Consider the following 24,118-nt stretch of genomic DNA (forward strand, 5'->3'; position numbering starts at 1 on the left):
CACAAATTGTCCAACTCTGTTGTGCTCAACCCTCTTTTCTCTCTTCCCTCCCTCCCCACCCTGCCTGGCTGTGAAATCACTCAGACCCGATGATGAACCCATGGAAGAGGAACCTCCCCTGTAGCATTCACCTTCAAGCTGGAGTTCTCCTGTTTGTTCGTCTTCGTCTTGAAGCTCTGCCAAGAAGCTTTCTCTTGTTACTCCTGCGTCCTGTCATGGTTTTTTCCAGAGTACGGAAGGACAACCAGGTGTAAAACAAAGCAACCGAAAAAAATCTCTCCATATCTATATGCGTCTACAGTATATATTTGCCGAAAAAGAAAAATGCCGGTGAAGAGCAGTAAAGGACTGACACACTGGGTACTCTTCCTCTGGTCCTCACTGGGAGCAGAAAGGGGAATGACGCCAGTGAAGTCTTTGGCAGAGTTGCCAAAAAAAAAAAACAAAAAAAAAACCCACAAAGATTCAACAACACATACAAAAATCAAACAAACAAACAAACCTTAACATAAAACTGGTGCTTACAATTTGATTACCCACAATTCAGCAATCTCCGCTTGAACCACTCGACCCATCTTGTAGTTTCGTTTCTTGGATTTTTTAAATGGCTCTTGCCTGCCTGTGAGTCGACAACATTCTTGTCGAAACCAGAACAATGGGAGATGGTGTATTTTTAATGGGGAGGGACAGGGAAAGAGGGACTTGTCTTAGATCTAAAGGAAAGGGAAAGAGAAGGGGGGAAACGGTAGCCCAGATGGAGTCGGCTTTATTGTCTCCAAAGCCATCTGAAGATGAGTTTGTGCCTTTTTTTTTAATTGATGGATTTGGTGCAGCTGGATTTTCTGAAGTTTGAGGAACAATGCCTTAAGTAAAAAAAAAAAAACAAAACAAAAAAAAAACAAAACAAAAAAAAACACCAACAACAAAAAAAACCACAAAGAACACAGCAGTTCATGAATATTTTTCCTCTGGTTGGGAAAGCCAAGAACTGCCATCAGGAAGGAAGACTTTTTGGCTTGTGCTGGCATGATGGTGGGAAGCAGGCATCAGCTGAACAGAGCGTCTCCAAAAACTGTCTACAAGTTTGGATTTGTTTTGTTTTCTTTCATTGCTGTTTCAAAAAAAGAAAAAAAAAAAAGAAAAAAAAAATTAAGGTAGTTGCCAAGAAAGTGGCAAATACTGTTGGGTCTTTGAAATTCAACCATTTTTAAAAACAAATTTTCAAATGTTTTCTCTCTTCTACATTATCTAGTAATTGAACTTATCAATTTGGTTGTTGAAGCATGTATTAGACACAAATGCAGGTTTAAGACTGGAATGCTTTTTATTAAAAGCAACTAGCATGAGATATTGCTTAAATTGTTAGGTATAAATATATATATGTGTATAATGTATATTCCAAATGTATTCCAAGCTTAGAAACCGGATTCCTATGAATTATTGATAAAAATATTTATGATGCATTTATAGAAAAATATATGTAATAAATGCACACTATAACAGTAGCCATTGGAAGCTCCCTAGGGACAGATTTGTAAATTGGAACGTAAAAGGTGCTTTTGGAAAAGGATCCAGGTTGAAACTGGAGGACTTCCAGACAACAGGTTGGAAAGTTTTTCAGAAAGCCAACACATTAGCCACTGGGCAACTACCCTAAACATTTGTATTTTAATTTAAGGTTTTTAGTTGTGATCCTTTTCTAACAAAACAAAAAAAAATATGAGTTTTTTATAGCAAAGACTATGAATTTGCTGTTAATTTTTATATCGATATTTCACAAAACCCTAAAGAAGCCTTGTTTGTGTGACTGACATTTATTTTCTATTTGGCAGGTTTCATTTCCGAACGGCAATAGCGTCTAAACCTTTTTTTCCTCCCACTTTCCTTGCTTGTACATGATTTTCCTTTTTTTTTTTTTATTTTAGTTTTTTCCTTCTTCTTAAGTGTTTTGTACAGTGAGCAGCTTTCTGCAGGCGTAAGGAACTGTGGCAGATTGTCAGAGATTATTTTTCAGAAAGGGTGCATTTTATCGAGGAGAAAGGAACGCGATGGGCTCTTTTGTATAATGATACCGCTGACTGTATATTTCCTCAGTTCTGTTATAGTAGCTATGTAAAGAAAATAAGGAGTTTTCTTATCTTTGACATAGTAGTATTCCAATGGGCGATGTCTTTGTCCTCCGTGCGGATCGTAGCGAGAATTACAGGCGGCTTCACTAGCTGCCTACCATTGGGAAGGCTGGTCGGACACTTGTGGGACAGCTGGCATTTTCTCTCCGCCGGACAGACGGACACGTAGACACGCACACACACTTCCTCACGTCCTCTTTCTCTCTCTCTTTCTCTCCTCTTCTTCTTCCCGTTGCTGGTAGGGTTGGAGAACTTTTCCCGAAGGTATTTTTTCCCCCCCCAAGGAGGTCGTTGCCCTGCGCCAGCCTTGGCTGTCGACTCCTGCAAACGGCGGGTCGGAGAAGCAGCAAAGCCCTGCCACAAAGACTTTGAGCAGCTTAGAGGAGACCTGATTGACACGCGTGCCTTCTTACAGCAGTGTAGGATAGCACACACCCCTCGTCCAAACAACCAAGGGTAGCTTTTTTTTTATTATTTTATTCTGTTACGATGACAACTGACAGAGTCGCTTCCAGTAACTTACTTTTTTCCAGTTCTTGAAGCGGCTGTTTTCATTCCATTCAGGACTCACTCGCGGGAGAAATTTGAAGCGTAATCATATGTGTGAGCAAATGCAAGAGGCTTTTGTTTTATTCCTCGGTTTATAATGCAATTTAGAAACCAGACACTACTGTATTTGAGTTTTTCAAACCCAAGTACGTGTTAAAATGATTAATAGCTTTGGTCGCGTAGGACCATCCTCAGCATATTCTAAAAATAATTTTCCCGTGTAAAAACACGACATACCTGGAGATGATGTGGTTTGGATTTTTTCAACCAACCACTTTGCTGCTGTGATCTACAATTAATCTGGCTGCCAAATCTGGTGACTGACTTTAAGTTTTCCTTTTGCTGTGTACACGCTGTAGGCAGTAACCATGTTTACACGATCGTTTCTGTTGTCAGCTCTTCCCTGGAGGGTTTTCGTATTTCTCTTCTCGGTCGTGGCAAAGCTTTTTCTTTTCTTCTTGTGTTCCTGAGAGCTGCCGGCTGGCTGTGCTGAACCGGTTTCTTTATAAAAATCGGAGGAGCTTGTCAGGATGCCACCTTCGTTTCTTTCCACCATTTTGCTCAGCTTTTTGCCAGGGATGGCAAGATTTTTCCCGAGACGTCAGAGCTCGTCTCTTCCAAACTCCCAGCGACGTGGATTCGTTTCACAGCTGTGCCCGCTCCCCAGGCGAGGTGGGGGTGCTCTTTGGGGCCGGTGCAGGTGCACAGAAGGGGGAAGGAGCCCTCGTTTTGAGGCTCACCAGGGTTTTTTCACCTTTTGAGCCATTAGCTTCTTCATTTCAGATGACTTTGTCATAGGGCAGATGCGCCGGCAGGGCGGGAGCCCAGGATGCCCCTGCATCCCAGCGCGGTGCTGCCCAGGGCATCCTCCGTACCTGCTTGGAAAGAAAGGAGCATCTTTAAATCCTCTTTACAGAGAAGCGAGGCCCAGTTTGCAGTACACAAGTAATCATTGGGGGTTTTAGTTGGTTTGGGTTTTTTTACTTTCGATACAAAACATTCCTTTTTTTATTAGCCGCAGTCATGTATTCATTCCATTCTTCCTTTTGTAAACTTTTTTGGGCCCACATCTTTTATGGGCATTGATATATATAAATATATATATAAATATATATGAATATATTTTTTTAAGTTTCCTACACCTTGAGGTTGCATGGTCTGTAAGGTTGGCATGTCTTTATATTGTATACAGATTTTGCACGCCAAACTTGGCAGCTTTGAAAATGGAAAAAAAAAAAAAAAAAATGTGGTTTTGGGTTTTTTTGGGTTGGTTTTGGTTTTTTTGTTTTTTGTTTTTTCCTCTCGTGGCATTTGCGGAGACTAAAGGTTGGGATGTTGTTGTCACACACACACACACGCACCCACGCACGCACCCACACAGCTACACACAAAGGAAGGAGAGTGGGAACATTTTTTGCGTCTTACTGAACTTAATAAGAAATTGTGCTTTTTATTGTTAAAAAAAAAAGAGTAAATAAAAAGGACTACTTAAACATTTCTCATTTTAAGAAGAAAAGAAAAAAAGACGTTTATCTAGCACTTGTGTCTTACCAATAATAGAGTTTATTGTATTTATGTGGAAACAGTGTTTTTAGGGAGACTACGCAGAACACACGAAGTAAACTGCCTGTGTCATTTTTTTTTTTTTCCTTTTAATTTGGGTTGATACTTTGTTTTGATTTCTCGGCTGGGTGGGGAGGTTGGATGCAACCCTTTGTCAACACACGTAGTCATTAATTCTAAGGAGATGAATGACAAGGACTTTAAAGAGTTAACTCTTCAGCACAGCTGCGTTAACTTTTTTAAAATTACTTTTACATGATGTATTATTGCTAGGTTTCACTTTAAACAGTCGTGTACTGTGCAACACTGTGGTTTAAAACAAGACTTTACATCAAAAGGAAAACACGTTTCTTCATTGTCATGAAGTTGAGCTCGTTCTCAGCTCATCTTCACTTTGTCTTTGATATTGATGAAAAAGTATCCTATTGAAAGAAAATAAATTAACACTTTTCTGTGCTCCATAGTGGAGGCGCTATTTTCCAATTTATGAGGATGACAAACTTATATATATAATATATATATAAAAGTGGGGGGGGAGGGGTTGAAACATTATTCACCCAAGAGCTTATTACAGATATGTAGTATCAAAAAGTTGTAACTATATTATATTCTACTTTATACCTATACATGCTCAGTATGACGTCACCATTGGTAGCAGCTACCGGTTTACGCTGTAATTTAGACACAATTTCACTCTTATTGTATGGACCCTACTTTAAGTGATGGTAGCATTCTTTGTGCTAAATTTTCTGATGGTCCTTTCTTTTACTTGGTGGAGTTGGAATATTTTTCTCATTCTTGTTTTTGTTTGGGGTTTTTTGTTTTGGTTTGGTTTTTTCTCTTTTCTTTTTTTTTTGTTTTTTTTTTACTGGCCAATGGTGTCTTTCTCTGACAGTACCGACTTCAATTTCAACTTTATTAGGAGTCCAGTATTTTGTACCACATTATGACAACTTGTTATTCTTGTGGTGTAAATAAAAAGAAAAAGTTAATTATAGTACCACCTTGGTTTCTGTTGCTGATCTTCTTTTCGTCTGGTGCCTTGGGTGTGATGTGGTATTTCATCTGCTTTAAACAAAATGGATTCTTGGTGTCGTGGAAGGGGGTCTCAGCGCAAAGCAGCTTTTTGGTCAAAAGATACCCATGTGTATGTCAGGATGACCATGGCAGAAAAATTGCTAGAGCTTCTGCCCGGTTTCCTTGTTGCTCCAAGATTTGTGTTGACAAGTGCCTGCATGTAGGGATTGTAGAATAATAAAAAAATCCCACTGAAATTGAATTTCCAGCAGGAAGTCTGTGAGAACAGCTGAATTTCCCCCAAAAGCCACCAGCAAGTGAAAACCAGGAAAATCAATGGAGGGAAGAACTGGCATTTTGTGTCTGGCTCTGTTCTGCCTTGTGGAGTTGTTAGTGCTTTATTTTGCTATAGCCGGAGCGCTTTGAAGACAGCAGGGCATGGATCTGCCTGATCTCAAGATCGTTCTGGAGGGAGTGAGACCTGAGTCCCAGAGCTCCTTGTGGCCATTTCAGGTGGTGCTTGTATCTGCAGGGCTGTGCCATGTCCCCCCCTCCAGCAGATGTCCTTCACCTCCAGGGTAAGTCCTGTTTCCATTACTGGGTGTCCAGTTCTGCTCTGCCCAGCTGTGCAGACTGGGCGGGAGGCTCTCCCACAAACCCACGGATCAGGTTTGTGCCCCATCTGAGCAGATCCTCCGCACCTGCCCACATTGTCCATGGCTCAGGAGAGATTCTCAATTGCCTTCAAGTTCAGATGGGTGAAGCAGATCCACCCTTTTTCTTTCATGGTCTCATTCAGATGTGGCTTCCCTCTATTTAGCCTCTGTATGATCCTGCTTGTCCCTGGAGCCCATTGAACCATCTAAAATCAAGGTTCTCCATCACTGTCAACTGGAAGTGTCGCCTACTTGCATGGCAACCAGCTATGCTTCAGTTCTGATAGCCTTTTGCTGTCTCCGTCCTGGATGGAGAAGACAAGTGCTTGGGGCTCACATTTAAGCTAAGGCTTACGTACCTCTGCAGAGTGGACTTACCCATCACATAGGAAGTGCTGCAGAGCAACCCTGGCGTGAAAGGGAGCAAGCCTGATGCCACCCACCCTGGAGAGCAGCCTTCAGCTTAGTGTCCCAGCCTGTGAGTAGTTTATGAAACAGGGAAGAGCAGTCAAAGATAGTCTAGGGACCTGCTCATGGCTTCAGTGTCTGTTACACCATTGGCAAAACCTAAGCAAGTAGCCAAGGAGAAAAACACCTTTACTTCTACAAGCCTGGATGCTCTCTTCTTGCTCATGTGGGAATGAGCCTGCCATACTCGGGGATCATCTCCATGGATGTTGCATTAGCCCGTCCACTCAGCACAGCAGTGCAAGGAGCTGGGGAGTCTGCTGGGCCATACAGACTGACAGTAGAAGTGGCAGGTTGATGTTCACAGTCTCTGGGGCACCTCATGGAAGGTGTAGGGGAGACCACACAGGAAAAATTTGCCATCTTGGGATCATTGCGATTCCCTTGTCAGCGAAGCATCGCTGCTGCTCCACGTGCTAGCTGCAGTCCTTCGCACGTGTGGGGAGCATCGTCCACCAGGGTGCTCTGAGAAGCGGAGGCTCGGACTCTGGAGCAGGATGGCCAGTGCGAGGGTGCAAACCCACGGCGGGTCTGTGGCACGCAGGGACAAGGCTGTCCAGGTGCACGTGCCTCTCCTCTTGGGGAAAGAGGCGAAATTGCTCATGGCCAAAGCCTGCCTAAGCCATTGCTCTTAAAGATGGCAAGAGGACTAGAGTGGTGGTCCTGTGCAATGTCCAGCTCACGTGTGTAAGCCCGCATCCCTGCCCACGGGAGCAACAGTGGCACCACCCCACACAACAGTGAGCATCACCCGTTGCTCCAGCTGTAGCCTGGGAAGGGCTGAGCAGGCAGAGCCTGTATTTGCAGGCAGGGTGAAGGCCCTGGCATGGGGCTTGCTTAGGGACCACGAGTGACGTGGGGGTGGCAACGGGCTGTAATGTGTGCCAGCATGGCTGGGAGAGCGGCTGCAGCTCCTTCAAGAGGAGGCATGGGGGCTCATCTGGGCAGAAGGTTTGGAAGGGTCTTCCAGGAGCTGCGGGAGTTCATCTGCTGGTGTGAAATCCTACTGCTGGGCAATCCAGCCCAGCTCTTACAGCCTTGAGGCAGAGGGCTTGTTTCAGGGAAGAGCAGGGTTTGTTTTAAATATGGTTTCAGTCTCTGTGCAGTGGATTTGTCAGAGGCTGCTAATCCTTTAAGAAGCCCCAGGTCTCGCTCTGCGAAGCCAAATGTGTGCTTCGGGCTCTGATAAATATTCATTGCTGAGTGGTGGTTTTGAGACCCTACGAATTAGGATGATGGAGGGAGGCTGTTTAAAAGTGCTGGGATGTATGTTTTGGAGGACAGCCTGTGACAGGACTTCCTTTGGCATCCCCAGGACCAGCGGTATCTGATTATCTGTGTCTGCAACAATACTTTTTCCTTCTTCAAGTCCACTGGTTAAAACCTGCTGGTCCAGCCCCAGGCATGCAGCTTGCTGGGGAGCAGGACCTGGTCTGTGAGTGTTGACGTGTCGGGCCTGCAAACGCATCTGCGGTCCAGAGCTGCCTTAATCTTGCCTGAAACGCTCTGGGCTCACTGCTCGCCATGAGCACATAGACGTAAACCTGACACAATGCAGCGGGGAGGGTTAAATTCAATGGTGTGGCATTCGCGCCGGGGTCTCGGCATGAAATAATATATTTCAATAACTGCTGCTTTAGCCATGGAAATTTTTATAGCCAGAAATCTGTTAATCCTAAAGAAAATAATGTTGCACTGCAATGAATGTGCCCTAACCCCTTTGAGGTGGTTCCCTGCTAGCTCCTCTAGTGGGTGCCCATGCCTGGATGCCCAGCCAGGCACTGGGGTGGGTGCTGCTCCACACCCTTCCCGAGGCTCTTCCAGGGTTAGATGGGTTTTTTTCTTTCTTTTTTTTTTTTTTTTTTTTAAAAGGAGAAAGAGGCTGTTTCTCGCTCTGGGCAACAAGTCAAGGCTTTGTGCTTTAAATGAATGTCTCCGTAGCAATGGGAATGCTGCAGAGGAAAGAACAGGGTCTGCTATTAAATATACAGCCCAAGCGCACAGGGGGCAAGAGTTCAGCCTGTGCCAGCAAAATGTCCTGCTTTTACGATGGGATTTGGATCTGTGCTGAGTGGAAACTCTCCTAAGGCTGGTGCATGGTTGATCTCTTACAGGCTGCTCTGAAGATCACTGAGGGTGTTAGGGACTCATTTGTTCCCCCTGCCTGGATCTTACAGGCAAAAATGTGGGCGTAATCTGCAAAGCTGCCCTGGAGGTTGTTTGCTTTTCTCCAGGGGAGCCAGGAGTGGTTTTGCTGCTCGTGGGGGGGCAGGTAGGGGGAAGCAAAAGGCTGCCGCTGCCCTCTCTGGGCTCCCCAGCTCCAGGCAGAGGTCCTGGTGGGTGAGCTATGGTTCCCAGGGCTCCCCTGGGGGCTGCGCAACAGGGCTGGCTCCGAAAGCTGTTTTCTCTCTTGTGGTCCTTTTCCAAGAATCCCAGCTTCTCTTTTCCAGGTAAACTTCAGCTTGCAACTTTCCACCGCAAAAGCAACTGTTGCTAAGCAAGGAAAAATTATTAGCGAAACTCAGTTAAGTGGGAATTGAAATGCACTTGCCTTTAAGTAGTAACGGCTTTAGGGAAAACATAGATTTGGCGGTAATGGTGCTGGAAAAAATAGCATGTGTGCTAAAAGCCAGGTGCTCAGGGTCGTTGGTGCCCTTGCAGCAAGGGGGCAGGACCAGGTGCTCTGGGATGTTGCAAGGGGATTGGGACCTGTGCTCAAGTTCCCAGCAGGGAGAGGCTGGGAGGAGTTTCACACCGTTTCCCCTGGAGCAAAATGTTGTGATACCTGACAAAAAGGTGCAATAACATGGTCAGGTCTGGGAATTAAGAGCTTTCTGCCTGAGTATGGGAGGAAAGGCTAAACGCCAGCCAAAGCAGCAGCAATCTGCTCCTGTGGGTGTGATGGCCGTGATTTCCTCAACTTTAAGGGAAAGCAACTATCTCACATCCTATGTTGTTATAATCACAGTAATGCCTAAGTGGGAGGGCATGAATAGCCATTTTGAACAGTCTCATCCCCAGATAGGTGGTATTTTAGCAAGAGGATGTGCTTCAGGCCACCCAGGTACATAGTGGGAGGAAAAGAGTGGTAGATTTAAAAAAAAAAAACACAGGAGCAAACCCAAGCAGGACCAGCCAGCATGGCTGGCTGGCACTTGAAGCTGATGCTCTTTTGTCCTGCCTGCAGACAGCAGTGACCCACACGAGATCCGTCAACAGCAAATGCAGCTGCAAAGAAACGTCAGGTATGAAAGGAGTTTAACTCAAGAGATCCTAAAAGCTGAATCAAGGGCTGTAGATGGGCTGTAGGAACACAAGACAAAGCCTTGAAGGAAAATACCCAGAGACCCCACAGTAACTCTACCAAGACAGAGACTTTCAAATGCCAATAAGTCGCTGCTCCCAGGTGGAGCAAATACAGCCAGTGCGCAGAAAGTCAGTTCAGAGACTCTGGAAAGCCTGGTGCTGGCTAAATGAGTATGTGGTGTGGATGCAGAGCAATGGGATGGAGCCATTTTGTGTATGAATTAGATAGCAGTTGCCCTCACAGTCTGCCATGGGTTGTGGCTGTAACAATGCATGTGTTTGAATGAAGATGCCTGTTGCCATGAGAAGAGAGTATCAAGGGGAAAAGAAATGCCTTGCAGACTGTGCCTGCAAACAAGGCTCAGTCAAGTTGTCCAGTGACAGGCGATAGATTGATAGTCAATAACACTGGGCATTTTCCAAGGGAACCCCAAAGGTTGATGGCATCTGCTGCTAAGACTGTACAATGGAATGTACTGATGGCTGCAGGTCTGACTGAAGATGTGAATAACTCATATTGAGTCCTAGATGTGCCTGGTGAGGGCAGGTCAGGCTCTCCAAGCTGCAGGCAGTACAGCTGGTCCCCTGTTCAGGGGTCTACAGATGTTAAATCATGTGGTGGCTGGCAGCTAAGCCCCTACCCAGCTCCTCACTTACTCCCCCATGGCAGGATGGGAGAGAAGTGGAAGGGTAAGAGTGAGAAAACTCATGGGTCAAAATAAAGGCAGTTTAATAAGTGAAAGGGCCAGTGGGGGTCAAGCTGCAAAGGCTTGGCTAAAGAGTGTTTCAAAGCAGAAGGAAGGAAAAGCTGAGGAAAGCAACGGCAAGCCATTCCTGAATGGAAAGCTGCTCCTGTGGGAGCTGCTCAGGGAACAGCAATGGGGAGCAAATCTCTGGAGGTGCATGAAAACCGGGTTTCCTCAGCAAGGCTGTGCAATGCTGTTCACAGGATAATGGAGAATGTATTTTAATAATTGTGAAAGTGATAAAAAACCAACTCTATAGGTTGTGGGGAAGTCACAGTCTGCCTTTTTTGCAGCAGCATAACTTAGCAAAAACAGTTCCTGCTGAGGATTGAGAATATATTCATATTTCACGGCTGTGCAAATAGCATCTCACAGGCTGCACTAATGAAAGGCTTCAGGTGGGACGAAGCACATCTAGAAGAACTAATTACAGGCTCTAAGAAAAAGGGATCATCTCTGTGTTTGCTGAGGGACTTATTGGGTTGGACTGTGGGATTTCTGTGTGATTATAAGGATGTGGAAATCTGGGAAGCCACCTGGGAGGTGACTGCACAGGGCTTGGATTTGTTTCTTGAACTCTCTTAACACTACCCAAACCCGAGAGTGCCCAGAAAACCAGGGACTGGAGCAGAAGCAACTGGTGCTTGGCCAGGGGACCCTCAAACCCTCCACAGCTGCAGACATGGGACCAGCTTGAGGGTGGCACAGGAGCCAAGAGCAGCAGCAGTCCAGGAGGGGGGCTGTCCCGTGGTGGGCAGGCATCATCCCCGTGGGTCCCTTAACTCTGGGCAGCAGCACACTGCTGTCGTGTGCTTTGATTTCTGAGCCCAGAAGGGGACCACGAACCTCTCTGGGAGAGCCGTGGGGTTTTGTTCAGGGCAGTGGGAATGGCAGGTGTCTGCTCTCCATCATCTCATCACCTCCATGGGGAGCTGGTCCCCGAGCATCCTGCACATCCCCAGCGTGATGCAACGGAGCAGCAGCTGCAGCCACCCACCACTCCAGCTCCTGGAGGAGTGGGCACCACAGTGCATGCTTCCAGCTTAAAACAGATTTTTATCTCTGAAAGGGAAACAGATGGGGCTGGAAATGAAGTGGGGCCAGGAGGCTTGAGCACAGGGAGGAGCAGGGCTGCCCACAGTGCGGGCAATGAGGCCCTGGTCTCAGCTGACGGCAGCAGCTCAGAGCTGCCCTCCTGGCTAAGGCATTGCTTGTGCTTTGCATCTTCCAGCCTGGGGACAAGCCTCCATGCAAGAAACACCGCTGCTATTCAGGGCTGGGGTGACTGCGACAATGAGCCAGGTGTCTCCTGGATGTCCACTAGGTAAAAGCGAATCTCCCTTCACCACATTTAAAGCACATTAAATGCTTCAGTAGCAATAACAAGATGTAATGGGCTAGGTCCTGAGAAAAGGTGGAGGCACACGTTGCTCCCCTACTGCAGGACCTCTCTAACCGGCCTGCTCTGAAGGGAATGTATGGGGGTTTAAATAAAACCACTCCAGAAGCTCACTCCTGCATGGTGTGTGTGGCAGCAGTGGGGAAAACATTGCTTCCTGTACAGGCCTGATTTCACAGAGCATTGGTGTGCACCAGCCACAGATAGGTGCCTTTTATCTGCTTTATTATCGGCCTTTTGAGCCATTTTCATTTATTTTTTCATTAATTCATTCCTCTGCCCCAAGGGGGAAGGTTCGGAATCTGCAAATTCAATGCAATTTAAAAAAAAAAAAAGTTTTTTACTGTATTTAGGAGGATACAGGTGTGGACAGCATCATGCATTTGTATTTGTTCTATATCAAGGCACAGCTATCAAATGATCAACAGTTTCAGAGGGCCTGCAGGGAAGAGAGACCTGTTGCTCATTAAATTAGGAGGGAACGGAGCAACTCATGTGCTTTAAAGGCAATTAAATACCCAGAGTCCTCGAGAAAGCTTTCAAAATTTCACTCTTTACTTACATGTTTTAGTTTAAAGGAGAAAAAGGAAAAAAAATCCCTCCTTCCCCACTGCATAGAGCAATTTCTGAAATCCTCCCCAATCCCCATGAATAATACAGCCAGGGCAAGCTTAGCAACCGCCTTTTAGCGGGCTGGGTTCATTCACTGGTGAGCGACAGGAATTTCTGGAGCCTATTTATCAAGGAGGTGAGTGTTGGCGCTGATGAGGGTCCTCGCTTGGCCTCCAAGCCAAGTCCAGCCTTGGTAGGGCTGCGTTGGGTCTGGTCTCAAACTGTTTTCTGCTGCACTCCAGGAGAAGAAAGATGGTGACCAAAGGGGATAAAATATGTCTTTGGGAAAAAAAGATGGAGGGAACTTTTTTCTGTGTAAGGGAGGAAAGTTGAAGCAGAGATGCTGAAAAAGCTCTGCTGGGAGCCCCAGGCATGTCCCAAGCCCATCAATAACCCTGCCAAGCCTGGGGACTGCCAGGCGAATGCTGGTGCAGCCAAAGGGAGATGGTCTGCAAAGCCTACCCTGGCTCTTTTTGGCCCGGGTGCTGTGGGGACGTCTGCAGGCTGGGGGCAGCCAGATCCCCCGCCCCACCTCCAAGGGATGCAGCCTGGGAGGAGGAGGAGGAGGAGGAGGAGGAGGATTGCGCGAGGCTGCTGGATATCTGCAAGCTCAAACCACAGAGTGGCTTCCCATAGCTCTGGCTGGAACCTGATCAGGGCTGCTTGGTTTCCTCTGAGCTGATTGATGATGGCTTCTAATACGTTGATATACTTCTCCCATTTTAGGGGATGGTTGATGCTTAGCATGTGGTTGGTGAAATGGCTCTGTGTTCAGCAGTGTAACAAATTGTCTTGGCCAGGTTTATCTGTTGGGCTTCATTAGGGACCCCTGTTGCGCCAGATTCTGGGGGTGCTGAAAATGAGACTTGAATTGAGTTATTCCTTGCGGGTTGTAGGCTAATTCTTCTTTCATCTAAAGCCTTTTCATATTTGACCTCTCTCCCCCTTATCTGCGACGGGTAATTTGATTTGCACTGTTATTTCAAAACAATTCCTTTTGGTTCCCTTTGTGAGTCGAGAAAGACAGGACTTACAACTTAAGTATCACAGGCTGCTTCCAAGCTCTGTTTTGAAGAGGCTTGGAGGGGGAGGAAGGAAGAGCAATCCAACCAGAGCGGTAAAATATCTGCAGATTTCATTAGGGCTCCTCCGAACCACATCTCAGGCTTGCTCTGTGAGAGCTGGCGCGGAGGCGCAATGGATCACGCCATGGGCTGTCAGAGCCCTTGTTCCTAAGGATCCCAGCTCAACGCGCTGGTGCTGCTGGTCTGTTTAGCAAGTTATTCCTGGTGCAGTGCCATACAGCTCCTCTAGTTAAACCGCGCTGGCATTTGTTTCTGGAGGGAGGAAAATAATGCACAAACATCCAGCTTCGCAGCTCCCAACCTCCCCTTCGTCAAAACACACGACGCCTTGATTTTTGTCTCGGGGTCTGACGTAGTTGTTTTCCTGAGTTCATTGGCCGGGCAGCCGGCCGGTAGCTTGCACAGCCCTCGCCAAAGGGGAGCTGGCATTGCCAGCCAGGTGGTTGAAGTGGCATCGGCATGTGCTGTGCAATCGGGGTGGAGGTTGAGCAAAGCCCATGCCAAAAACCTGAGGGCCACCCCATTGGTGTGGAGATGCTGGAAAGACATTGCTGAGAGTAAATGACCTCCCAATAACAGGCAGATGTCCTGCCTAAAATCTCAAATTTAGAATAATTACCAACAAAAAAAAAAACCCTGCAGGTTGCAGGAGAGGTGAAGATCGGTATTATCCCTGCAGTGTTGAGCCTTATCCTCCAGAGCAGAGACAAACTGCATGGGCAACTTGCAGAAGTTGGGGAGAGGGATGGTGTTGAAGGCAGTAGGACACCTCTGGAGATGACCAGGTGAGGGAGTTTTTGCTCTTCCCCCTTCTCCCTTGTCCTACCACAGGACAGGTTTCTCCTTTTCCCTTGCCCTGTCTGAAAGAGGTTTTACCTGTCTTGTCCTCAGCTTTGGGACCTCGGGGAATTGGAGTTTGCGCAGAGCAGCTCAAACGCCAAAGAGAGGAAATTAAAAATCACTACAAAAATGCTGTGAAAAATGTATTGGCTGACAGTGCTCAATGGCAGCTCTCAAAGCAAGAATATCTTTCCTGAGAAACTTAAAAATAATCTCCCAGTTTTGTTTCATTTTGGTTTTTTTTTTTGGGCAAAATTAAAGAAGTTAGCTCAAACAAACACTTCAGATTTTGGCTCATTGCTGGAAAAGTTGAGTGGGATGGGAAAATGCATGTTGACTGCCACCGAAACCATCTTTTGGCTTGAGCAGCCTCGCACTTGCCCTGCTGGATGGTTGGTGAGACCCAGCGTATGGTTCACGTGCTTTTTGAATTTTTAGTTGAATTTTCTTCTTTTCCAGACAACTTGGGTTTCACCTGGAACCTGTCTGGTAGGATTTGGCTTCCAGCCTGCTTGGAGCTGGGGCCCATGGAGATTAATGACATGGAAAATGAGGAACGCTGACTGTAAAATTCTGAAATTGTGGGGAAAAGGCAGCTTAGAGCCAGTCTTGGGTGAGAAGGTGTGCGACTTGTTCGGGGATGGTGTTTGGAGAGGCAAAGGCTCCATCAGCTCTTTCGGGGTAACAGCCTTGTATTTAACAAAAGCATTTTAAAAAAAGGTCTGACAACTGTTCTCATGAAGGAGCTGCAGTGCCTCAAGTAGAGCAAGTCCTTTCCTTCCCCTTCTAAAAGGTGTGACCTAGGTTTCTGCAGTCAAGAATGTGTTCACAAAATACAGGACAGCATGGGCTGTGGCAGGGGATCAGCCAGAAATACAGGTCTCTGATTTACCCTCTTGCTTCCGAGAGGGCATGTCCCTCTCCTGTTCCTCAGCTTTCCTGACTTTCCCCTGCGTTACAAGAGCTGTGACAAGCATCCTTCATCATCTTCAGAGGGTTTTCCAGTGGTACCAAAGCTCAGGACTGCGGACGTGCTGCTTCTCTTCGGGATGCTGAAAATCTCCAGTCTGATGTGCCTTGGTCATGCATTCAAGGTTGAACTGGTGATGGGATGGAGGTCCTTCTCCCAGTTTGGACTGGTAGGGGAAGTTGAGCTGTTTGGGGTATCCCAAGGAGCAGGATGCAGACATGGCCTGGCCATGTTGTCTCAGCAGAGGAACAGGGATGCTGGCGGTGGCCATTCCTCCTGGGTAAGGGATTCCCTCCAGACTGGCTCCATCAGGTCTCCCAGATGAAGCAAGGAAAGCGGGTCATCTCCCTGGCATAGAAAGCAACACAAAAATTCAGCTCCAAATCCCCTCTCATGTAATGCTGATAGGAAAGAGTTAGCAGGCAGGGCTGGAAAATACCAGCCAGTAAGGTTTCCTCTAACACCAGTCATGGGAAACCAGAGCTTTATGAAGCCACTGCCATGTGGCAATGATGCCAGCCTTGCTTTTCCTTGAGAGCTAAAAGAGGAAGACTGCTGAAATTCAGGTTCAAGAATCTATTTTTGTCCAGACAACCTGCTCTCCAATGGGAAAGTCCTGTGGGTAAATTGTGCATCTCTCCAGCAGGCAGGTGTGGTTAATTCCGGGCAGGGGGAGAGGAAACCCATGAGTATTATATCTGAGATTTTCCATGAGCCTCTGGGTCATATGAAACAAAGCTACGTGAGGCCATCTGGACCCCCTGCACCCTGGGGTAGGGTGGGAGCTACCCTGCACACCTGGCCTCATGTGCCTGCCTGTGTGTGCAGGGGCTTCACCTTCTCCCAGATTCTGACTGCCTTCCTTACAGAACAGCAATTCTCAGTTACAAAATAGGGTGACCCACAGAAAGGATGCAGGAAACCCTTTATTAGTGGGGGTGGGATGTTCCTCTACAGGCTGTACCCAGAATTAGCATCCTAAAACCTTTAGGCAGCAGGAGTGATGCCTGCACCACCAGGCTCCTGCCAAACCTCTAGTTAAACAAGAGAAGAGAGCCCTTCATAAGTAGCAGTGCTAGGAGCCTTTATTCATTAAAAATTCACCTAGAAACACATTTTAGGGCTGCTTTTCTTAAAAGAAGGGCCTTGGTCGCCACTTACTGCAGCAGGACAGCTTGGCCATGGCCACGGCCACGCTCTGTGCAGAAGGGATACGAACAACGAAACTGAGACCATCCCTGGACACCTGCCAGTGGCAGGCTGGTGCCATCCAGAGAAAGCAGCACCACTGTTCAAGTGAATTTTAATCTGTAGGATGTGGCTGTTTTCTGAACTCCTGGCCTGGAAGTTGCTTCTCCAAAAGCAATTGCAGCTTCAAGGGAAACGTGTTTGCAAAGGAAGGAAGATTTGAGGTGGGTGCAGCAAAGCTGAAGGGGGGAATACATGGTTTGGACATGGGATGAGGGAAAAAGTGATTTACACCCGTTTGTGTTTGCCTTTCTCCTATGAGACGGATGAAATGGGACTGCAAAGCCACGTGTCTGAGCCGGAGATGAAGGAGCACCAGTGCCATAGTTCAGGTTGTGCAACACGCACCTGCTTGAAGGCATTTTGTCACTTTGTGCCCAGGGGTTTTAGTGCTTGTTGTCTGCCCAGGGCAGCTGTGTCCTTCAAGACCTTCCTCTCCCTGTGTTCCCATGACATAATCCCAATGAAGAGAGAAAAACCTCATTTCTTCCCCTCCCTTCCCAGAAGTGCACACGAGGTGGTGGTGGGAAGTAAATGACTTTTCGTTTTTCTGCTGCAGTTTCATTTCTCCGAGGTCCGCGTCGCTGCCGGTCCCCAGCACAGAGGCTGTTGGCTGTCCCTTCTGCAGCACTAACATGGGCCCATCCCTGGGAGAAGAGAGAGGTATGTGATGATGGTAAATCTCCCATCTGTGTTTCTCAGCATCCTGCCTTGAGCTGGGATGGTGGACATAGGGATGAGATAAATCAGCATGGTAGAAGCTTGGAGACCAGTGATTTAGGATGCCGGTGCACATCCTTTTCTGATTGTGACCCTGTGAAGGCGGTCCATGCCTGCAGTGGTGGAGGAGGGACAGGACCGTTAAGTCCAAACCACCTGCCTCTCTTTTTCAGCCCATTAATTCAGCTTGATTGAATTAGTGCTCCCCGGCTGGAATCAGTGTGAGGGCAGGCTGCTGCCAGGTTCGATGGTCCTGTGGTGCAGGCAGGGGGCTGCGCATCTGCCACAGCCCCCCCGGCACCCACGGAAAGCAGCACTGTGGAGCATCCCCACCCTGGAGGGGATGGGTGTGGGGTTTGGCCCTTCGGTTATTTTCTTTAAGCCAACCCAAGCAAAGAGTAAAAAAACTGGTGAGTAGGGAAGATGAGGATGAATGAGTCCTTAGATGGGGAAAGGTGGAAATCACCTGGAAAGGAGAAAAAAATAGATATGTATTTTTATATAGATTTATATGGGGGTGTGTGTGTATATATATATATTTTATATATATCTAAAAAGTCTGACCCAGCCCTGAACTTTTCTGGCAGGGAAGCGAAATTCATGAGGAAATATAGCACAGCCTGCAATTCTTCATTGTATCAGTGGGAGCGACGTTACTGGGGCCAGTAAATCTGCCAGATGGCAGTGGGGGGGATTAGGTGGGAAGGTGGGACCCACAGGAGGGTGTTGCGCCTCCCCACCCCCAGCTCCTGCTCCACCCCCACCTTCTTCGTTAAGGAATGTTAATCATCCCAGCTCCCAAAGTGTTCTCGGAGGTTTGTTTATAATAAAATCTTTATGGTGCTTAGAGGTTTGGGGTTTTTTCCTTTCCCTCTCTACATTGCAAGATGGTTACGTGCAAGGCTTGGGAGGGGTGGCAGCTCAAAGCAACTATCCCGTAGGTATCTCTGGGGTCTCTCCAGCTGCAGGAGACTTGAGGTGAGGAAAATCCAGCAGCACTACAGGCACCTGGTGTGATCATATGGACTAAAATTTGCATTGGCATCAGGCTGCGGTTCCCTGTTTGTTAATAGGAACTCATGGTGTGGCATGCATGATGTGGCATCACACGGCAGCATCAATGTGATTGGGATGAGATGACTGTGGGCTACCTCCTCCCACATTGCTTTGAGCATCCTGCAAGCCCTTGGTGGGCTCTGGTTTGCTCATCGGGTGTCTTTTGCTGTGCTGGGGTAAGCTGGGCTTGGCTCAGGCTGCAGCCAGCCCCCTCCCTCTCCACTCGCCCTAAGGCTGCCCATCCATCTGCCAGAGCATTTTCAAGAAACTTTCAGAAATTTAATCTTTCCGAGATCACTGCCCTCATTTAGGTTAGTCTGCAAACAAGGAATGGGCTCAGAAGTTATCTGGAGGGCAGGGGAGAGGAAATAACCAGACAGATACATGCCTTGTTAATCCCAAAAGCCTCATGTGCTTAAGTAACCAGACCAAGGCTGCCAGGTTAGGGTCAGTCCCAGCTGGGTGTTGGCTGCCCCATGCTTTGCAATACTTCTGACACATCAAGGAAAAGCCTTTTCAACAAACACATCAAGAAACAGAGCAAAATAAAAGATTAAAAAAAAAATAATAATCAAGTGACTGGCAGAGAACCCAGCTGGCTGCTTCATCCCCGGGTTTGTTTATTTTCTGTAGTTATCGAGGTCATCCTCACCGCTCCGTTGTTCCAGGAAAAACTGCGGTGCGGTCCTCCATGCCTGACCTTCCTCTTGCTTTCCCTTCAGCCTCCGTTTCCTCCTTTCCCTCGCCGGCATCCCGTGCAAGCAGTGAAGGATGGGCTGTTTCTCTGGAGGGGAGGAGGAAAAAAACTTCTTCCCCCAGGCCCCGCTGTGATTTCTTGCGAGTGTTTACAGGATTCATCCTGGCAAAAAGCAAACAGGCGGGGGCTGTGCCAAGGTATGATATCACAGGGCTGACGGACTCCAGAGCCGCTTGGACAGATCAGGAAGAGATAAAAGGGGAAAACTGTCTGATTAGACTGGAGTCCCAGCCGATCACCTTGAGAAGATATATGGAGTAATTTTTGGGGGTGGGGGGATAATAAATGCTGCTGTCCGGAAGGGCAATGCTTTGAGCTACCATAACCAAGCTGGACCTCTTCAGAGCCTGCTGAATTGCACTACAGGGTATGTTTCAATGACCCAAGGGGGATGCATGCACAGGAGCAAAATTTTGATCCGTTTGCTAGTGATAAAGCCAAGCAACCCGTTGCTCAGCTGCAGAGCTCCCTGCTTCCTGACATGACTGTCGATAAAAGCTTTCCTCTGTGGGGGGGACTTGTCAAGCAGGGAAGCACGGCAGGGCTTGTGTGCAAAAGCCAAGCATGAAATCTTGCTTTCCTTGCAGCTGCCTTTCCCAGGAGGCCATCAGCAGTTCCTCAATGCCTGTGTTAGCAAGGAGAGCATGCTGAGGGAGAGAAACAGTGGCAGGGATGTACAAGCACAGCGCTTTCTGGAAAATGGCATCCCAAACCAAAAGATGTTTTTTTTAAAAAATACCCTGAAAAAGAGTTTCACTGCACTGCCCCTTCATCCAGCTAGCGTGTCTTTGCTTCTGCTGGGTCGGTGGTGCAAAGAGCCTGCTCCCAGGAGAACCCCATTTCCCAGTGCCACAGAAATACTAATTAATAATATTAATTGGATAGGTCTCCCTCCCCATCACGTTTCTGCATTTGAACTATTAAACTTGTTTTGTATCTTAATATCATAGTGCATTAATAATTGCTTCATTGTGGGTTGGGGTCTCAAGTCAGTAAAATGTAGCTTTCCCAAAGCAAAACCAGAAATATTCTTTGTGTCACAGGATTGGTGCTAAATTGCCTGTATATAATGTACGTCTCCTCTGTCCCCAGCACTTCCCAAAGACTTGTGTGTTGTGCTCTAAGAGGAATGCTTGGGCTGGCTCAGACACACTGAGACACACACTAAATTACTTGGAGAGAAAAACAACACACCTCAAGGACTTCCAGACTTAAAAAAAAATGTTCAACCTTTCTTCCAGTTTTCTCCACATGGAAATTTGCTCTAGTCAACACAGGCCTTTTAGTTGAGGCTCATTTGAGCTTTTTTTAATTCATTTAGTTTTACGATGCTAACAGGAAAAGGAGACGGCTTAGTGCCCAAGGTCTGCCTAGGTGAATATATAGGGCAAGACGTTGCTTGCCGAGTCCCACAGTGAGAAGAGAGCTTGGATGACCTCATGGCTTTATGTCATCTCTGATGATCCTGGTGAAGCCAAGATTGACCACAGTGAACTAATCAAAACATACGTTATAGCCCACACATCTGTCTGGAAGTGTTTTAACCAGCCATCCATGATAACGTTTGCAGCACTGATTTTTCAGAGCCTGTAATTACTGAACAAGGTAAGTCCAGCCTGGATTTCATCATCCCGCTTTGTTTACCACCATCCCTCAAAGGCTGCTCTAGGGCATTGCTGCTGACCCAAGGGTGGCCTACAAGGTGCAATAATATCTTATATGTAGGCTTTTGTGTTGGGTTTTTAATTTATTTGCCGCCACTGAAGATTTCTCACAGGAGCATCCCAGCTGAGAGCACAGCCCCATTGCACAGGGTTCAGGCCAGGAAGGTGGGGAGAGGCAATCTGTGCTACAAAGCATTCAAAAGAGAGGAGAAACGCATGGGAACGTAAGCCCTCTCCTCCCCAGTTTGCAGGTGGGGAGCTACCATAGAGGTGCATCAGTGGCAGGATGGGCTTCACTCCAATATAGCTGTGTATTCATCTATTTCCACTCCTCCTCCACGTTCCCTCTTGAAATCAATGGGAGCAAACCGGCACCTCAGAGGGCAATTAGTCATGTCAGCTTCGGTTGAGATGAAGCAACCTCTCTCCATTAGCTCTGTGACAAATGGCTTAGACACAACCCCATGTTCAGAGGCATGGGCAGACGTGTGGCCCAAATCGCTGTGGTGGAGCTGAATGATGCCACCTGAAATGTGCCATGAGTTACGTCTTGCACATCAGAGTTTTTGTTCTTCCCACATGAAAAAATTTGTGCTTTGCTGTGCTTCCAGGGCATCTGCTTGTCTTACTCTCCTACCCAGAGCCCAGTGTTTTCACAGACAAATGGGCATTCAGACCAGCCCAACCCAGGGAACATCACAGTGTGAAGTTAAACTGTGCTATGCTATGTGGCAGTGGTTAGAGGATGATATTGCTTACAGGACAATACTGTTTATAGGATGATATTGCTTATAGGGTCTAGGCAGCAGAGGCTCAAGGAACTTTACATGATAAATAGCAAAACGTCACCAGCTTCAGATGGTTTTGATCTTTTCTCAGCTCTGTGATGATTGATACAATGCAGCACGGGTGTGCCTTCATGTATCACTGCAGGCAGTATTATCATGGACAATGCATAGACAAAACATTCTAATATGCAATGGGAGCGTTAATAGGGATTGGGTCAGGCACCAAAGGCATGGGGTCCTACATTCCCTAATGCAACAAGGTGTTTCAGGTGCTGGAGAAGCACTATAGGCAGCAAGAACACTGTCTCCCAGGCCAGACCAGAGAACTGCGCTGCTTTTGTGTGTCTCAGTACCCCACATACCAGCATAGCCCCTTTTCCTCGGCATACTTGTGGTTGGGAGTTGCAACAGTGACCTGAGAAAACATTGGTGTCCTTTGTCTGGTAACACAAACTAATTACTGGGAAATGACTAACTGGGATTGGACCAGATCCTGTCTCATCAGCACTCTGTCCTGCAGCTGCAATAGCAAGGAGGGAAAACTGGAGAGGGTAGGAAAAGGGAAGGCAGAGCAAGCAGCATCTCCGAGAGCCTGGAGGTTTTCCCCTGTGGCTGACTGCCTGTGGGCAGCAGCTGCCCACCGAAAGAAGAACATCAATGCAGGTGTCAGCGTGCCTGTGAGGTGTCAACAGCTTTTTGTCCAAGCGCCACTATGCTTATGGTCTAGGAGACCATCTGACCAACGTGTGCAGGACAGGGGTGGCCCTTGGCCTTACTGATAACCCCACACTAAGGCAGAGGGACCAGGAGGAGGTCATGGGGTTGTGGTGGTGGCCTCTAGACCACTGTGCCTGTGCCCTGTGGATGCCGTTGGACATCACTGGACAAGGGAGAGCTAAGGGATCCAGAAAGGTGGAGATGGCCTCCCATAGCTCCCGAATAACCCTTTTCCTGCTGTAGCAATTAGGAAGGCTCAGCTGGACCTTTGCAGGGTGTTGTGATTTGCTTTTGAGCATCCTGAAGGGTTTTGTTGGTGGTTTGGTCACAGGGAGAGCCCCCTACCCCGTCTATGTACAGCTTTATGGGAATTTGCAAGTGATCTGCTTTCTGCTTATTTACATCAATGAACTTCAGAGACGATATGGGTTATGGAGATCAAGCCATACTGACATGCTCCAGGTCAGTACCAGCATCTGCCTTTAGGCGGATGGCCAGCCTGTGGCCTGGAGCCTCCTCAGCCTCAGTGCCCCATGGCTCCTGGATGGCAAAGCAAGAGAGACACTGCCAGAGCCCAGCAGTGTTCTGGGGACAGGAGGTGCTGTCCCACGGCGTGCATCAGAAAGCAAGGAAGTTGTGGGGAATCCAAAAGTACAACTCCTGTGACATTTCGCAATGGAAAACTCTGCCAAATGGAAGTTACCAAACCTTGTTTTCTTAAAACTATTTTTCCAAAAGGAAAATGGTTTATTTCACTCTTAGAAGATCTCACAGGTCACCAGGCAAAATCATCTGTATATTCTTCACTTAGGAGGAGGTCGGGTGGAGGACACCCAAGGTTTCATCCTCTCCTGGGTCTGTGGTGGGTTCCTCTTGCCCAAAGGAGTGTTTCCTCCCATCCAGTGGTTGCTCCACTTCCGTGGCCTCCCAGAAAACAGAGTCTTGCAGAGCAGCTTGATTCTTATCTCCAAAAGATGCGTGCCCCAGGCTCGCAGTGCAGGATCGCCTGCTTGCAGGGTGTTGCAACCTCTCTGGAAGGGGGCCGAGGCATGGGCGATCACATACATTTTGAATTAGGATGCCTTGAACTCCTTCTCATGCTGCCTGCGCTGTCCTGCCTTTGCAATTCATAGCTGTTTCTGCAGCTCTCCAGCCTGCGGTTTGGTTAGTTTTCCCTCCCCAAAGAGAGACCCCCAAGGGGCTTCGTTCTCCAACCAGCATCACAACACAATCTCTCTGGAGAACAAGCTTGACATCCCATGTGGCTCCACCATTTTGAGGGTTGCTTCAGCAGCATGCTGATGCCGTGGATGATGGGAAAAACTTCCTCACGTCGATGCTGTGAACTTGGAGTGTGGTAGACGTCCATACCCTGCCCAGAACTGCAGAGCTCCCCAACCCACTAACATCTATGTTTCCCAGGAGGACACAACAAGAGGAAATCATCCCCTCAACTAGTTACCTTCCACCCCCCTCTAGTGGTTATGGAGCCAGTTGGGTCTGTGGTGGAGTCAGGGAGGCAGAGAGAAGCACAGTGTTGCAGAGTAATGGCTTGTTAATGCCTTGTTTCATCGTTAATGCCATCTGAAGGCCACAAGATGGGTTCCTGCTCACACAGAGATGTGTGTCCATGCAACACATCCCTGGCATTGCCAAGCTGCAGTCTGAGCCACAAGACAGGGTGGTGGAGATGGGGGGGCACACCCTGCAGCTTCCTTTCTTGCTTTCTTTAAAAACAATATAATTTTTTTAAAAGTAATTATCTTTTCTCCTTAAAGAAAGAAGCTAAAAAAATGAAACTAAATTGGCTACAAGGCATTAAATCTGT

General features: G+C 47.5%; 1 protein-coding gene and 1 pseudogene across 6 annotated transcripts in view; both read left to right on the plus strand.

The window, feature by feature from the left end:
• The window catches only part of HDAC4 (histone deacetylase 4), a 264,285-nt gene extending 259,122 nt beyond the window's left edge, over window positions 1-5,163 (plus strand). For all 6 annotated transcript variants that reach the window (XM_049806725.1, XM_049806715.1, XM_049806707.1 and 3 more), the window contains one exon: window positions 85-5,163. In XM_049806725.1, the coding sequence (XP_049662682.1) occupies window positions 85-124 (40 nt within the window). In that variant the 3' untranslated portion in view covers window positions 125-5,163. The remainder of the gene's footprint in view (window positions 1-84) is intronic.
• Window positions 3,912-14,933, plus strand: LOC126045469 (uncharacterized; annotated as a pseudogene).
• The last annotated feature ends 9,185 nt before the right edge of the window (window positions 14,934-24,118 follow it).

The sequence above is a fragment of the Accipiter gentilis genome, chromosome 1 (assembly GCF_929443795.1).
Source record: "Accipiter gentilis chromosome 1, bAccGen1.1, whole genome shotgun sequence".
NCBI lineage: Eukaryota > Metazoa > Chordata > Aves > Accipitriformes > Accipitridae > Astur > Astur gentilis.